At 44.8% G+C, this 15,568-nt stretch overlaps 1 protein-coding gene across 2 annotated transcripts in view; it reads right to left on the reverse strand.

Moving 5' to 3' along the window:
- Positions 1-43: 43 nt before the first annotated feature.
- ttc7a (tetratricopeptide repeat domain 7A) overlaps positions 44-15,568 on the reverse strand; it is a 68,036-nt gene continuing 52,511 nt past the window's right edge. Inside the window, exon 21 of one of the 2 annotated variants that reach the window (XM_080482051.1) lies at positions 44-462. In XM_080482051.1, coding sequence (XP_080338177.1) covers positions 397-462 — 66 coding nt within the window. In that variant the 3' untranslated portion in view covers positions 44-396. Of the gene's footprint in view, positions 463-7,814; positions 9,924-15,568 lie in introns of those variants that run through there. The other variant, XM_080482050.1, reaches the window with a different exon arrangement.

Raw genomic sequence — 15,568 nt, forward strand, 5'->3', positions numbered from 1 at the left:
AACGGCCACACAAGGAGAAAAAGGAGTCAAATCACATTTGATGTGTGTCGCAATAATTCCATAAATATTGTAAAATGGATTTAATGGTGGAAATGACCAAATGCATGCATTCTGACCCAATAAGATCCACTTCTATTTCACTGCAAACTCGTCTATTACAATTTGGCTGTCTGGTATGAGAGGATGACATTTTCTGTCACCGTCACATTGATCAACGCAGACTGTGGCTGTTGGACTTGAAACACATCCAGTGTTTTATTTGGGAGATTGTTATCAGAGAGGATCTACTTTGCTCAGGTCAGTCCCACCGCTCGGTTTCCCTTTGGACGCTGAAGAGCTTGAAGAGGTTGAAGAGCCGGCCTCGTGTTTCCCCCCCGTCATTATCCAGGAGACAGATCAGTGCTTCCATCTGATGAGGAGGACAATCTTATAATCGCGGAGCTTTGAAAGGATCCCGCGCCTCTGAGGAAAGACACAAGAAGACGCATGTGTTTGTGTGTGACGGGCCGCCTTTGTTCGGTGGCATCAAAACCTCCCCTGGGTAATCTGCATCTCTCTCAAGTCCTGGCGCCCTTTCTCGCCTCTCATCTGGGTGATCTCCGCTGCTGATCTCTGACATATGCCTCATACTGACGACTTAACACCCTCCGTCCACCACAGCCATGTCCGGACCGCCGGCACGGCCGGGCGCCCGCTCCTCTGTTGTCAATCAGCCTCCGCACACGTCGGCTTCAAAGGACGAGCACGCGGCCGCACAATGCCACCAATGTGCGCGCCGGCATGCGCCTCTGATCCTCTGCCTTTTAAAAGCTCGCCGGCAAGCTGATGCGTAAAAACCCGCAGACACATGCGCACGTTCACTCATTTCTTAAATACTCTGCACATGTTTTCTGAGATAAAAATGGAGGAAAAAGCAAAGCTGCGACGAGACAAACGCAGGTGCCTCGTGTGTTTCTTAAGCTCGATTTAAGGCGGTCAGGAGAACATCTGGTGTCCCGCGGCCGGCCCAAACATCTTCCCCTTCCACTTTCTGGCTTAACAAGATCCGGTCAGCATTCGCGAGGCAAATGTAGCACGTCACCGAGCGTCTGGAATAAATCTGTGTTTAGTTTTTCTTTTGTTAGGTTTTTTTTTTTTTTTTTTTGGGCAGCTCACGACAAGCGGTGACCCCTGCTCGCCGAGCACGGCAAATGAACCGCTAACTGGGGACAACATGCTGAGAAAATGTGACACAGCTCCCAAGTGATGACGAAGGCAGAGTGCTGGAATTTCCAAAGAATGTGAAGCTGCTTGAAAACATCCCAAAAGTCAACAGTGGCTCGTTCTGTTGGGTGGATGAAGCAAAAATGAGGTCACTCGGCAGACTCTTTTTACCCAGCCTGAAAAGAACAGAGCCAAAAGCAAAACTACGCTACATAGAACTTGCTTTTCTTTCTCGACAGCCGAATATAGTCCACATATACATCACTTGAAGTAGAATACGCTCTCCTTTTCCACTTTTACTGGTTCTTCAATGGTGGGTTGGCTCTGCCTGCCCTCTGTGGTGAACTTTATTGCCCTTGTTGTTGGCAGGTTTGAATAGAGCCGATGCATTGCTATTTATTAATAGTCTATGAATAAAACAGAGTAAAAAGTCACCGTAACACCCCATTTTTGTAGGTAATGTAGACTGTAATCAGTTGGTAACATGCAGGTAATAGAAATGTTAGTAAAACTTATTTTGAAAGTGTCCAGATTTGTCAGACTGTCTGTGGCCCAACACTGATCAGCGGGATGAGCCCACACGGTGCCAAAATTTTTTATTAGTTAATGTAATTTTTCTATAAAAGTAATTTCTGCTTCTAATTAACCTACTGGAGGTGTCAGTGATTTCATAGGAAACACACAAAACTGAGATCCGAGGTGACAATCAGTGGGGCTGCAGTGAAGAAAACGAGGTACCTCGCTGATTGCCGTTAACCTCAAAGCCAGTGTGTGATGGGAAATGTGTAATAACAATCGTATATTAGTGTGTTTACTCTGTTGCGACCAGAAATGGTATAAAGCAACCAAAAATATATATTAACCGTGCGACATCTTCCGAAAAGCAAGGCCAACATATGTCAGTCGCCCCCTGGTGGCTGGTTACAGTAATATTGTTGAAATGTTGAAACGTTAACAGATGGGGCATCGGACTGAAAAGTAAATACTTTCCATATATAATGTTTTTTGAAATATACTCTTCGTTGGATTTTTATTGATCAGTTTGGGCCTGATGAATGTGGTGTTTGCGTGTTAGCAGATGGATTCCCAGATCTTCACTGATATTTTGGTGAGACTAATTTGTTTGATTCCCTCTCTAATTTGATGGCCTGGCCAGGACAGCAAGTTTGAAACAATAAACCACAGTTTATCTTCTATTAGAGACTGAAGCTTTATTGTTCATGTAGCTGGATTTCAGCTTTCGGCTCCGAAAGAAAACAACGCAGCCATTGTTTGTTCAGACGACGAGTAAAACTCTAACGACTCTTGGGTGTTGTGAAGCCGGCCCAGACCCAGATAACTTTCTGTTTCTCCGGCCAAACAAAGAGACGGGGCGGCTGAAGGCGCTGCTCCCTCGTCTCCTCTTCAAGTCCGGGTCACAACTTGCTCTCATCGCGTCGTCCCACACTGAGGGTGACGACTGACCAGGCGAGGAATCCATCTGGCGGCGTGACACCCACCGGGAAGGGTGACCAGGTATCTTTTTACCCCGCGACCTTGCCACCCTCGAACCGCTGACAGACGCATCGGCGCAACGTTTCGTTTCTATTAAATGACGTTTAAATGTTTAATCAGTCCCAATGGGCCACTGTTAGTGAACAAGAGGTGTGGGGGGTGGTGGAGATAATGGCGCTGGCGCTGTCGCAACATTATGTGGACGTGAACCAAGAGCACTTTGGAGAGCTATCAGGTAAGCGGGGAGTGATTGATGGGAGGGAGCATACTGCCGTGGTGTTATTAGACTCCAGGCCTCAGCAGTTTCAGACTCATAAACACGCCAGTGGCTGGAACAACAAAACACTGCATTGTGTGTTTTTTTTTTTATTTCAACACATTATCTAATAGCTTAACAACGGCGTTTACAGTAGATCACACTCGTATGTTACAAACAGTTGTAAAAAATTAAAGCGGTAGCTCTGAAAACAAAAGGATTTATGAAACCGATAGTCAGCTTTTATATAAAATGATGATATTGTGTTTGTATGCAAAGTATTAATCAACGAGTCTGATGGTTGTACGAGAGGTTTGTGATTCGAGAAATATTTTCAATTTTAAAAAGAAATCCTGCTTCGTGTGAAATCAGGCTGTACAAACTGTGTCGTCTGTTCTGAAACACGGTATCCATTTTTGAAATTCACTGCTCTGTGTGTCCATGCAAACAAGGAAAACACAAGTTTTCTAAAATGCAGAATGCCGCACATCCACACTGTCGCTGTAAAACGTTTTTCTGCAGTCGTAGTAAAATAGTAAAATACGATGAAAAAAAATTCAGTTTAAAGGCGCTTTCATCGTAAAGGAGTTTTCAGCTTACTGTTCTATTACAAAACCACAGCACCAACTAGTGGCCTGGCATGCAAACTGCAGCATTATCAAAGTTTCTGGCTTTTACCTGTTGTTCGGTGAGCGTTATCAAAACGAGAAACTTCCCCGAAACAAAAGTGCGAACACGAGTGCTGTTTCCATCCAGTCGATCTTAAGCAGGACCTGATAGTGGTTGGTGACTGTAATACCTCTAAATGTTTGTGTGAGTGTGTACCACTTTCTTTCTGTATGTTTTCCCTGTGACACACATGGAGATGTGCTCACTGTTTAACCTGCAGGCATGAAAACGTCTGAGGTAAATCTGTGTTATATGACCACTTTAATAATCTCACTACCGCAGCAATCAAGATAATGATCTGATCCATTTGTGTGCATGTAAACAGGATAGCTGGCACCAACAATGCAAGTCTTGCATGGTGTGGACAGATCCGTCAAGTTCGGCTTCAGGCAAGAGGAGTCATGATTTGTAGCAAACAAGGAAGGAAACACGTGTCAGGTAATTAGAGGAAGAGCAATGTCTGTGCAATCCAGGGAGAAAGGGCTTGAATTTTTCTTTTTGGCTGCCGTATTTAAATAAATAATGGGCCCACAAGTGCAGCTGTGACCAAAAGCTGTCCTATTTCTGCATCATAGTTTGAACAATTCTCCTCTTTGTACATTTGCATCAGAAACGTCAAGAGACAAATAGTTTCAGCCAAATGGTGAATAACTTTGTGTGTCATTAACAACACACGGTATTCTAAATGCCAGTGTGTTAACTGTCATTTAAAAGTCTTTTCTAAGTCTGACTGTGATTTATTATATGTGTGATGGCATGTTGGTATGTTGGTATGGCATTTTTCATATTTATAGTTTTTACTGAATCAGACGACACAAATTGATCTTTACCGGCAGATTTAGCGATTTAGCTCGAACACATTTTAGCCACCATGTTAACACCGGGCACATTTTCTTATTTATTTATTTATTTTAATCTGTGTATGCATCATTTTATTTATAAATGAGATTATGGAAGCTCACCTGATCCCCGTAGCCTCCGTCACACCCCTTGCCCTCACCCATCCGTGACTCCGCAGCCTTGTTTGGACATCACGATGATGGTTTATGGTTTCCCTTCTTGGCACCACGCAGCCCATGCCCTCTATATGCCCCCGTGAGGTTGGCATCAACACACACCACTATGACCTGAACTCCAGGCATACACACAAACCCCATTTAAAAAGGGAACCGTTACTGATCATCAGTCACTGCTCATTATTCAGGCTGACGCTCCGACGTTGCTGCCACTTTCCACAGCAACAGTATGGTGGAACCTGTACATAAATATTTATAGATGAGATCTTAGTGGAAATTACAGCAAGTGGAGACGTAGCACAGAGCAGACCCACTGATCCTGGTTTCGCTTGGGTCAACGTCAAAAGCCAAGAAGTCATGGCAGGACAGCTAAAAGTGACTACATACGTTCACTCAACAAAATGATGTTGATTCATTTTAGGGTTTTTTGGGATTTATCATGGAGACTTGGAACAATCTTAATGTTAGGCGTCTGTGCTTGAAGCTAGCTTTGATTAGTTTAGCTTTGAGGGGTAACTATAAGAAATGATTTGCTTTGTTGGTTTGTTGAAAATGTGAAAATGCATCGTTTTTGCATTTTTCGCTCTCGAGCATTTTTGTGTTTACGTGGCAACGTTTTGAAAAACAATGTCTGTTTACACGAAAATGGCAGAAACACTGAAAACAAAGCAGTTTGCATGCCAGGGCACTGGTTGGCGCTGTTGGTTGTTTTCAGAATGAAACCACACATGCGAGTACACGGATATTCGTACTGACAGATGACAAAGTTGGAGTTTGCTGTTACGGGTGAGTCCCAACTAGTCCCAGGAGAATATGAGCTGGGAGTCATGACCCTCTGGAGGCCGCCATTGTTGGTATTGTTTATCTACTTGCGCATGTGCAGAAAAACTATTTACTACGGCCATGGTGCCTCCTGCACAGTAGCTTCAGTTTAGAAAAGGTGCGTTTTCCCCGTTTCTAAGGAGACAGTGTTTTAAAAAATGGCATTTTCAGTGGCTCAGGAGACGGTTTTTGTGTAAACGGACAGCCGAACCACAGCAAAAGTTTTCCATTTTCACTTAAAAACATTGTCGGGTTAACAGGGCCTATATAACACCATGACTGACATCATGTGCAAACAGGGAAGAGTAGATGAGAACAATCTGTGCTATCGTTTCACAGTTTGTTCACCATGGAGTGATTTGAATTCTACTTTCCATTACCACTGGCGGTTCTATCATTGGATTAAAGCGCGTAAACAACACACTGGAAAAATTGCTGTGATTTATGCAACACATCACGATGTGAAGTAGTGAATGTTACATTACCGTTTGAGAAATTTCAATCAAGATCTGCTCCAACAACATGGTGCTTCTGGAGCTATCCTGTCCTGCGTTCGGTCTGCGCGGCACACTTTGGTCCGCGCTTCAATCCAACCGTCATCGAAGTGCGGCAGAGTGCTGCTTTGGCCTGCTTTGTAAACGGCTTCAGTCCGCTTGTGGGGTTCACCAGGGTTCGGATGACAGCATTAACAGTGACGGTGAAATCACACCCAGAGTGGTTTTAACCGTGTTTCCAAAAAGCCAATTAGTGTCAATGGAAGTAAACAATTGTGATTCATAGGTTGGCGTATCGAGGACATTATGTGACGAAGGGGGAAAAAAATATGCCAAGTACATGAACCTGACCACATGATACCTGTTGCTAAACCACCACCCCACCCTCATGTCACTACTCTCAAGGTTTTGTTGCTCAGGTGCATCAGCGAGAGCGTAACCAGAGCGATACGCGCGGATGCTCTGACTCACAGTGATCCTGACACACATACAAACAGTATGGAGGCATGCATTTAAATGTGTGTGTGTGTGTGTGTTTGGTGACACCGGGTCGAGTGAATAGAGCTTCATCTGCCTGTCGTCATACTGAAAGGCTTTGCAGCAGGTCGCTTCTTCCATTAATCTGTCTCCTTTTACCAGAGCTGTCAAGACCATGGCATGCGTGCATGTGTGTGTGTGTGTGTACTGTGGCACACAATGTGTGTATCCAGCCTCACATTGTCACTGTGCGTGCATCTGTGCATGTGCAATCACACCATGTAATATTTCACTCCTTCCCCTCGGGGATTAGACCATTCATCTCCCGGAGCCCCTGTGTAGGTGTCTCACACAGCGCTAATGAGGAGAGGACGGAACCGCAGAGAGCTGCCGAGCGAGCTGGGAGAAGTAAAAATAGACTCCTTCGGACGGAAGGAAAAAGAAAAGAAGAGATGACATGATCGATAATTTCTGCACTGGGGGGGGGGGGGGAAATCAAAGTATTGATGGAGGAGGGATTTTCAGGGCCGAGGGAGACGGGGACGTGGGCGATGGTGGAGCTTTAAGGAAAATAAAATAAAGACAGGAAAGATGGGGGGGTGGGGGGCAGATTAGTGCTGGCTGTCTTGCAGGGAAATGGCTGATATTTGTTTTGTGCTGCGAGCAAAGGCAGGGCCTCTTCCCATAACACAAATCAATTTACACCAGCCGGAGACATTGATTACAGCTGGCTCATACCTCACATGGAAACGGCAGACATCAAACAGACACTGTCAAGCCTGTAAAACCACACAACGAGGGCATTATCTGCCTTCACTCTGTGTGTGTTTGTATGTGTACGTGTGTGTGTGTGTGTGTGTGTGTGTGTGTGTGTGTGTGTGTGTGTGTGTGTGTGTGTGTGTGTGTGTGTGTGTGTGTGTGTGTGTGTGTGTGTGTGTGTGTGTTGCTCAGCAGACCAGATATCTCTCCGCTTCCCCAGTTACTCAAACAAGGAGATGGCTGCTAGGCAACCAAGCCACATCACATCACATCAGGCAAGCCGGAGAGCGAGCGAGAGACCAAGAGATACAGCGAGAGAGAGAGAGAGAGAGAGAGAGAGAGAGAGAGAGAGAGAGAGAGAGAGAGAGAGAGAGAGAGAGAGAGAGAGAGAGAGAGAGAGAGAGAGAGAGAGAGTACGAGAAGAGGATGAAGAGGAGGAGGAGGAGGAGGAGGAGGAGGAGGAGGAGGAGTTTGGAGGCAGAAAACTGTGCTGGCAGTATTACATAAGCCGGCAGCCCAGTCCCACTGCTCACATTAATGTGGTTAGGCACTCGGAAGTGATGTCCATTAGTCACAAGCGACAGGGCAGGTGAAGAAGCGGCATCCAGCAGTGATTTTTTTTTAAAAGCTATTATTGTTTATAATGGAGAGCATTACGAACAGATGAGTAAAAAAACCCCGAAAAAAACAACAACAACAACAACAACAACAACAACAAGAAAACCGAAGGGACAAAACACACGCACACGAGCGGATGAGTCGCCTTCTGTAGCGTACAAAGAGAACAAACAGAACAGGGACTGATAACACCCGGGAGGGATAGTTTAAAAGCAAACACACACACACATGCATGGAAATACATAATGTAAAGGAACAGTGCATGAAAACACACACACACACACACACACACACACACACACACACACACACACACACACACACACACACACACACACGCACGCACACACACACAGTGTACAGATACATATGATGCCACAAGGTATGATGAACACCTCTACAAAATACACGAGCTCTCATTTGAAGATGAGAAAGGAGTGTGTGCATGCGTGCAATGAAGCTGTGCCAATCAACACCACCATCAAAAATACATCAAAGGCTAAAATAAGGATGAAGTGGAGCTGCTGGCGCCGCCGCTGAGGCTGACAGCCTGGTATGTTCACTACCTACACACCGGCAACGCTATGCGTCGAGTGTCAGGATGCAACCGGCACATCTTGGTGATTCCTCAAGCTCCACAGCGAAGCTCATCGATTGTGATCGTCTTAAAAAAAACAAAAAAACATCAATCATCACTAACTTGAGCTAAGGACTCACTCCATGGAGTTTTTGAAAGAAGGGTGCAACGTTTCACGCGGTCAAACTGATTTCGGAATTATTCAAGGAGAAAGTGAACCTGTAATTAATAGAATTAATGAAAGAGTCAAACCTGTGTGCTTTCTTGCTGAATGGGGGATGAGAAACTACGTGTCATCCATCCATCTCCTATAGCGCTTGATCTGGTTTGGCTTAATTTAGCATGGAGGCTTGATATTCCACCCATCCAACCGTCTTTTAGACCTTCATCCAACTCCTAATCTTAATGTATTGGAGGCAATCTGAACTGAATATTCATATATTTTATGAATCTGGTATCAAAACATAGGATTTATCTTTTATCATCTCTGTAGAAAGGTCTATAGATAAGCTCACTATCCAGAGTTCTACAGCACAGCTGATAGAAAAAGCCGGCAGATGGAACTTTGGTTAAGTTTGGGTACTGAAACTACTAGATTCAGCCGGTGCACCCTGACGTTATATAAGTTTATGGAACTGAGTTGTCCTCTTCCTGTTTTAAGCCTCCAAACAGCCTCCCGACGCTCCTCTCTTTATCCTTTATTGCTGTCGAACTTTAATCACCCTCGAGAAGGTCACAGTCTGATCAGCAGGTCGTCAGCCGTAACATTATGACCTGACGTGGCTAAATTTTGAAATGATCCCGAGAGGCACAGACACTCTGAAGGTGTGCTGTGGTATCCGCATTGATGCGTGCATAACTGAGTCTTGGCTACTAATAACTACCAAGAGTTCACTGATTCACCTTCTTTGCACCACTTCTGATGGATAATAGCCGCTACAGACTGGTAATTAACCAGTTTTGGAGGCGCTTTGAGCACTTTAGGTCCTTGTAAAAATTGCTCATTTTCCTGTTTCTAACTCATCAACCCTGAAGATAAAACGTTCCCATGATTGAATACTAGATAATGACGTGTTACCGATGGTCTGCTGAAACCTCCGTTCATCTTGGTCACTCCATCCAGAGAGAGGTTGCAGAAACTACACTAACATTTTAGTCGTGGAGGCTAAACTTCCTGTTTCACATCAGATTGACTGGATAAACAAAAGAAGCAGCATCAGTCTTCCAGTCTCCCTCCGAGCAAGAAAGCAAAAAAAAGATCCCCTCGTGAATCGACCGTCCACTTCAAACACATTTTAACTTTAGTTTTCCATCGGCTGTCAGAGCTCCCGGGGGATGATGGTGAAGGGTCGGATGGGGCAGGAGGCTTCCAGCTCCAGAGCTGTCAGGAAGCAGTCGGGCGCCTGGCCGGACTCGCGGCTCTGCAGCGCCTCGCCCAGGCCGCTCCACGCCTCGTGAGAGGTGCTGTGGATCTGAACGGCGTCGCGCAGCACCTTCTCTCCGAGGTGCACGCGACCGGTGTTCACCAGGAGGAGACCCTGGAAGGAATGCAGGAAAAAATACCCTCTGATTAATATCGAAGTTACTTTTTTAAAAGTATTTTGTAGAGAAACTGGAGTCGGAGCAGGATGAGAACGAGGTAAACTTTAACTGATGGAGTAGTGGTTAGTATTATTGTCTCACGGCAAGAAGATCCTTGGTTCGATTCTGAGGTGGCGGACTTTCTTAGACCCTGTTTACACGTCAACATCTCAAATAAAAATGCATCGTTTCTACATTTTCATTCCAGAAAATGATGCCATTTACAAGGAAGCAACATTTTGAAAATGATGTAGTTTTCACTTTGGTTCACCAGTGGGTGCTGTTGTTTGTTGTTGTAGTGAAACATACATCCATGCACAGAAAAATACACCATAAACATCATTTTTATGGGCATATAACAAAGTTGGATTGTTATTTTTGGTGAAGTTTTTTTGGGGCATTAAAGAAACAATCTGAGAATTGAGTGAATAATAACAAAGGACACGCTTGCTTTCAGGATTTCTCTCATGAACACCCAGTCAGGTTTGTCTCATTAAATCCAATTGAATTCCTATTTATATAGCGCCAAAACACAATAGTCATTTCAGGGCACTTTTACATTGAAAAACTATAAACTAATCTACATGAGCAAGCATGAGCGACGGTGGAAATGGAAAACTCCCTTTTCAGAGAAAGAAACCTGCAGAACCAGGCGCAGAGGTGTCATGTTATGTTCTTCCGATGCATCGCTATTGTCTCCTCACACAAGGAAGTGGTTTTTGACTCTAAACTGTCCATACGTGTGTGATTGTCTCTCTGTGTCGCTCTGTCCAGGATGTTCTGAGCTGAATCAACCTAAGTTCCGAGGTTAGTTACAGGATAAAAGCTGACCTTTTTCCTTGCTCTAATGAATCTCAATACAGATTCAACTGTGTGCAGCTTCTCTGTACCTCGTGCGCAAAATATTCAACATCCTAAATGACGACCATTAAAATGTTTTATGTCAGGAGGAGATCAAGTAAGCAGATGGTGGCTTTTTGCCTAAAAATCTAAATCTTGGATTATAATGCCTGCTGTTCCTGTGGACTAGTTAAGGTCGACCTCCGCCCCCTCCCAAAAAACAAAACAAAACACAGCAAACAAACAAACAAAGCAACAGGCTGAGATTGTGCAGGGAGAAAATCCTCAAATGATGAGATTAGGAGCAGAAGGACGGCGCAGGAGTCAAACACACACGAGAGTTATGAAAGCTGATGCTGCATTCGGGGTCAGAGGAGAAGCTGCTGGAAGGCGCCCTTCAAGCAGATGGAAATGATGTGCGCTTTGCATTCCCGCTGATGACTTGCCCTCACTGTTTAGATCAGTAAGGAGTTTTTCTCTCTTTGCTTAACAGAAGCTCAGTGAGCGACACGAGATCACAGATTTGTGACTCCAATCATCACAATTCATATCCTCCATCTGAGACCGTCCACACCACACAGCGGAGCTCACAATTCTGTAAGAAATGCAAAACCCAAATACAACTACATTGATTATTGATTAAAATCATTATTGCCGGCCGAGCCGAGCATCAACACTCATCCCAAACATATTTATGTCATCTTTTATTTGTTTCAGCCTCTTTTTATTCACTGGAGACATTTCTTTTCTTCCGATCGACCTCATCTATTGAACACTTTTGTGAACAGTACAGAAACTACAGACATTTAGCCTACGGGTATCAATAAAGTTACTTTGACTTTGACTTTAATACTTGTAAATGGACACCGGCCTCATTGTCAATTAAGCTGCTGTGATTCAAATAAGATGCAAAGCCGTTTGAAGCCTGACATTTTACTGCTTATATCACCTGACAATGTAAAGAGGAAATATAGAAAAGCAAACTGGTGTCCCCAAATGGAAATGATCAACATCAGCCATCATACATGGAGGAATCAGCTCCTAATGGTGGACTGAAAGTGGCCAAACTGGTTAAAGACGGTGCCACGTTCCTTCACAGAACACGTTAAGTCCAAAGTGCTCATTGCTCAGTGGCGTGCTGGGCGACGGCCGCCCAAGGCTCTGCCAGTACGAGTGTTAGGTCTGCATGCGATCGCTGCACTCGCTGGGTGTAGCTACTGTATGTAAGGCACAAGTATGTGGCAACGCTGAAGGAGGAAGGAAGCAAGAGGGAAGTAAACAGGAGCTCACGTACGAACTGAGCTCAGTATTAGGTCTGGTGTGTGGAGGAAGGAAAGGTATGGATAATATATGTTGGCACCGTGGTAAAGGTCACTGGTTGTGTGTGTGTGTGTGTGTGTGTGTGTGTGTGTGTGTGTGTGTGTGTGTGTGTGTGTGTGTGTGTGTGTGTGTGTGTGTGTGTGTGTGTGTGTGTGTGTGTGTGTGTGCGTGTGTGTGTGTGTGTGTGTTGTATCTCATTTGAGCTTGGCACAGTTGGGGGCGTTTGAGAGTCCGGCATGAAATGGGCATCATGCAAACCAACAGTACACACACACCCACACACCCACACCCCCACACCCCCACACCCCCACACACACACACACACACACACACACACACACACACACACACACACACACACACACACACACACACACACACACACATACACACGCACACACACACACACACACACACGTGCAAGCGCAGTGAGCTGGCCTGAGGTCAGACAGACGAGTCTTGTTATGCAGCCTCTGCTCACAAGCTCCAGATTAATTGGGCTGAAATTCACATCGCTGTCTAGGGCCTCTGATGCAACTTTCAATAAGAGCACACACGCACGTATGCACACACGCACACAGACACACACACACACACACACACACACACACACACACACACACACACACACACACACACACACACACACACACACACACACACACACACACACAGCATATTTAAACGCTCATATTTCCCTCACTGCCGCTGGCTGAGAGCAAAACACAGAGGAGCACCATGAAGCAGTGAGGTACGAGGAGAACCCATCACAAGACGTTCAGGCGGGTCTTTAGGAGTGTGTGAGCACCCTGCTCACCACTGCCGGTTCCACCACTGTCTGTCCGTCTGTGCTCTTGTCTCCACACTCACAGGGGTTACATTGTTCCAGCATTTCCTGGCACAAACACTGTCAGCTACCGGGCCGACGCGCTCGCCAACGCTCACACCCTTCCATCTGCAGCTCCTGTCAGTTATGCCGGTAACCATGGAAAAGTTGATGAAGCTCAATCAAGAAAACACGATGGTGTGTACTGTATACACACACACACACACACACACACACACACACACACACACACACACACACACACACACACAGGCACACACACACTAACGTCATGTTCATACAGGTGGAAACTGAAGAAATTAACAGGTGGAAAATTCCGAGTTAAAGGTTGAAAAGATTCACAAGAAATGGACGACAATCAGCCGCGGTCATCCCCCAACACACACACAGTGAAAGGATGTTTGTATAATATCGATATTGTTGACAGACTTCACTACAGTTTTTGGGGGCGGGGGTAGAAAAAGTACCTATTCTAGGCGAGCTGGAATAACAATGTTTATATTGGAGATTCACATCTGCAGGTGTGTTGATTGTGTGGATCCAGTCACTTGTGTTTCACAATTCTGAATTCCAATTCTTCACATTCCCCAGTTTCGAGTAAACAGTAACATCCAGCATTTAATCCATTCAGGCTTCCATCGAATGGCTCCAATTTTGTGGAGCAAGTCTTGGTGCTGGTGCTTTCTCAAGTAACTTGGACAAGGAAAGGTACCACTGGAAATTGTTTGTTTCTTTTCAGGACAACAACAATAAAGAGGCAACGCCTGAGGCCGCCATGTTGGCTCTTTGTGAAATGAAACTTTCCCTGTTGTGGCATTAATTCAACTGTTTGATGGGCGCAAACACTTAAATGACGACCTACACTCACATTCTCAGCAGAGTTAATCTTATTGCATTTAGGCTTACCAAGAAAGAACCCTCTGTGGTTTGCATTATGTGTTTGATTTGATTGAACCTCGTTTGAAAGTTGAGATAAATTTCAACATCAGTAAATCAGCAGAGGTGAAGCTATGTAAGTCACAATGATATTTCCAGAAATAATTATCAATCCAATCCTGTAGATCACATTGGTGTTACATCTGAGTCAGTAGTTAGTAAACAGGGTCAGTATAATATCAACCAACCGGACAATAATATGAAAGCGCAGTAAATATGTACATTTTTGTTAAACTAATCCCAAGAGTGGTTTGACTAATCTGCTCACAATCCATCTTCAGTGCATCTTGGGTCTAATCCAATGTGACCAAACTCTATTTAACTGTGCTCCTTCACGCATAATACAATTTAATACCATCTTTAAAAGGATACACTCTTTAGTAAATGAAATAACTTTAATTCCTGACGATCAAATGGAGCTTACTCAAGGATGGTGATTCCTTCTTGAGTGTCTTCTCTCACAAATATGGAAAAGTTAAACTACTTTCCATTGTTCTTCAGCATCAATTTCATCATCAAGTCATTCCTTTACTGTGATGGTGGATAACATTTTGCACAGGTTATTGCACAGAGAACTGCAGAGAAGCCAAAGTGTGTTTTTCTTCTTAATTTATCACTCTGACATTTTGTGAAAAGGGCGCCTATTAATATATTTTTATATTCACTGTCAAATGGTTAATAAGTTGCTATCCAATGTGAACAAAATGCCAAAAATTGATTAGGTAAATTCTAGCTCTTTAGACTGTTGTTTGGCTGAGTTCATGTCATATTGTCAAGGATTGTTTCGGTTTAGGGGTTAGGGGTTAGGGGTTAGGAGTTAGGAGGTAGGGGTTAGGAGTTAGGAGGTAGGGGTTAGGGGTTAGGGGTTAGGGGTTAGGAGTTAGGAGGTAGGGGTTAAGGGGTTAGGAGATAGGAGGTAGGAGGTAGGGGTTAGGGGTTAGGAGTTAGGAGGTAGGGGTTAGGGGTTAGGAGGTAGAGGTTAGGAGTTAGGAGTTAGGAGGTAGGGGTTAGGGGTTAGGAGTTAGGAGGTAGGGGTTAGGGGTTAGGAGTTAGGAGGTAGAGGTTAGGAGTTAGAAGTTAGGAGGTAGGGGTTAGGGGTTAGGGTCACTCGGCTATTTCCTCCAATTGGCCGTCTATTGGGCAGATACCAGACTGATAATTAAATTCTTCAAAATACTCTCTCAAGTTGGACATAAACAGGAAGTTGAGTCAGAGAAAGATGAACATGAGCGATTTCCAGGAAAGGATGGTTTTTTTTTGTTTGTTTTTTTTCCCACCACTCGGAGAAGACGCTGGTCATCCACTAATTGGTGGCTGACAGTCTGAGATAAATGCAGCCACGGCGAACGCTGCTGACGAAAGTAGAGGAGCGACCAGATAGCGAGGGAAGTGAGGGAACAAACTCAAGAACATTTCGATTGCCACCGAGTGTTGCTGGCACTGCACTGATAAAACTGGTATCTGTTGGTCTTTCTGTAATTACTCCCAGCCATCTGTCTCCAGTTTTACCTCAGCTGATCCCATCGCGCTTGGCAGCACATGGTTCGTTTCTTGCCGTGCCATTTAAGCGCAAGTGAGCCACGCCGAGGCAAACCGAGCGAGTGGGCAGTGGCGTTTGCATCCGCCGCCCAGGCCAGATTCAAGCAAAGTTTTAACATG

This window comes from Lipophrys pholis (assembly GCF_963383615.2).
Source record: "Lipophrys pholis genome assembly, chromosome: 15".
Taxonomy (NCBI): domain Eukaryota; kingdom Metazoa; phylum Chordata; class Actinopteri; order Blenniiformes; family Blenniidae; genus Lipophrys; species Lipophrys pholis.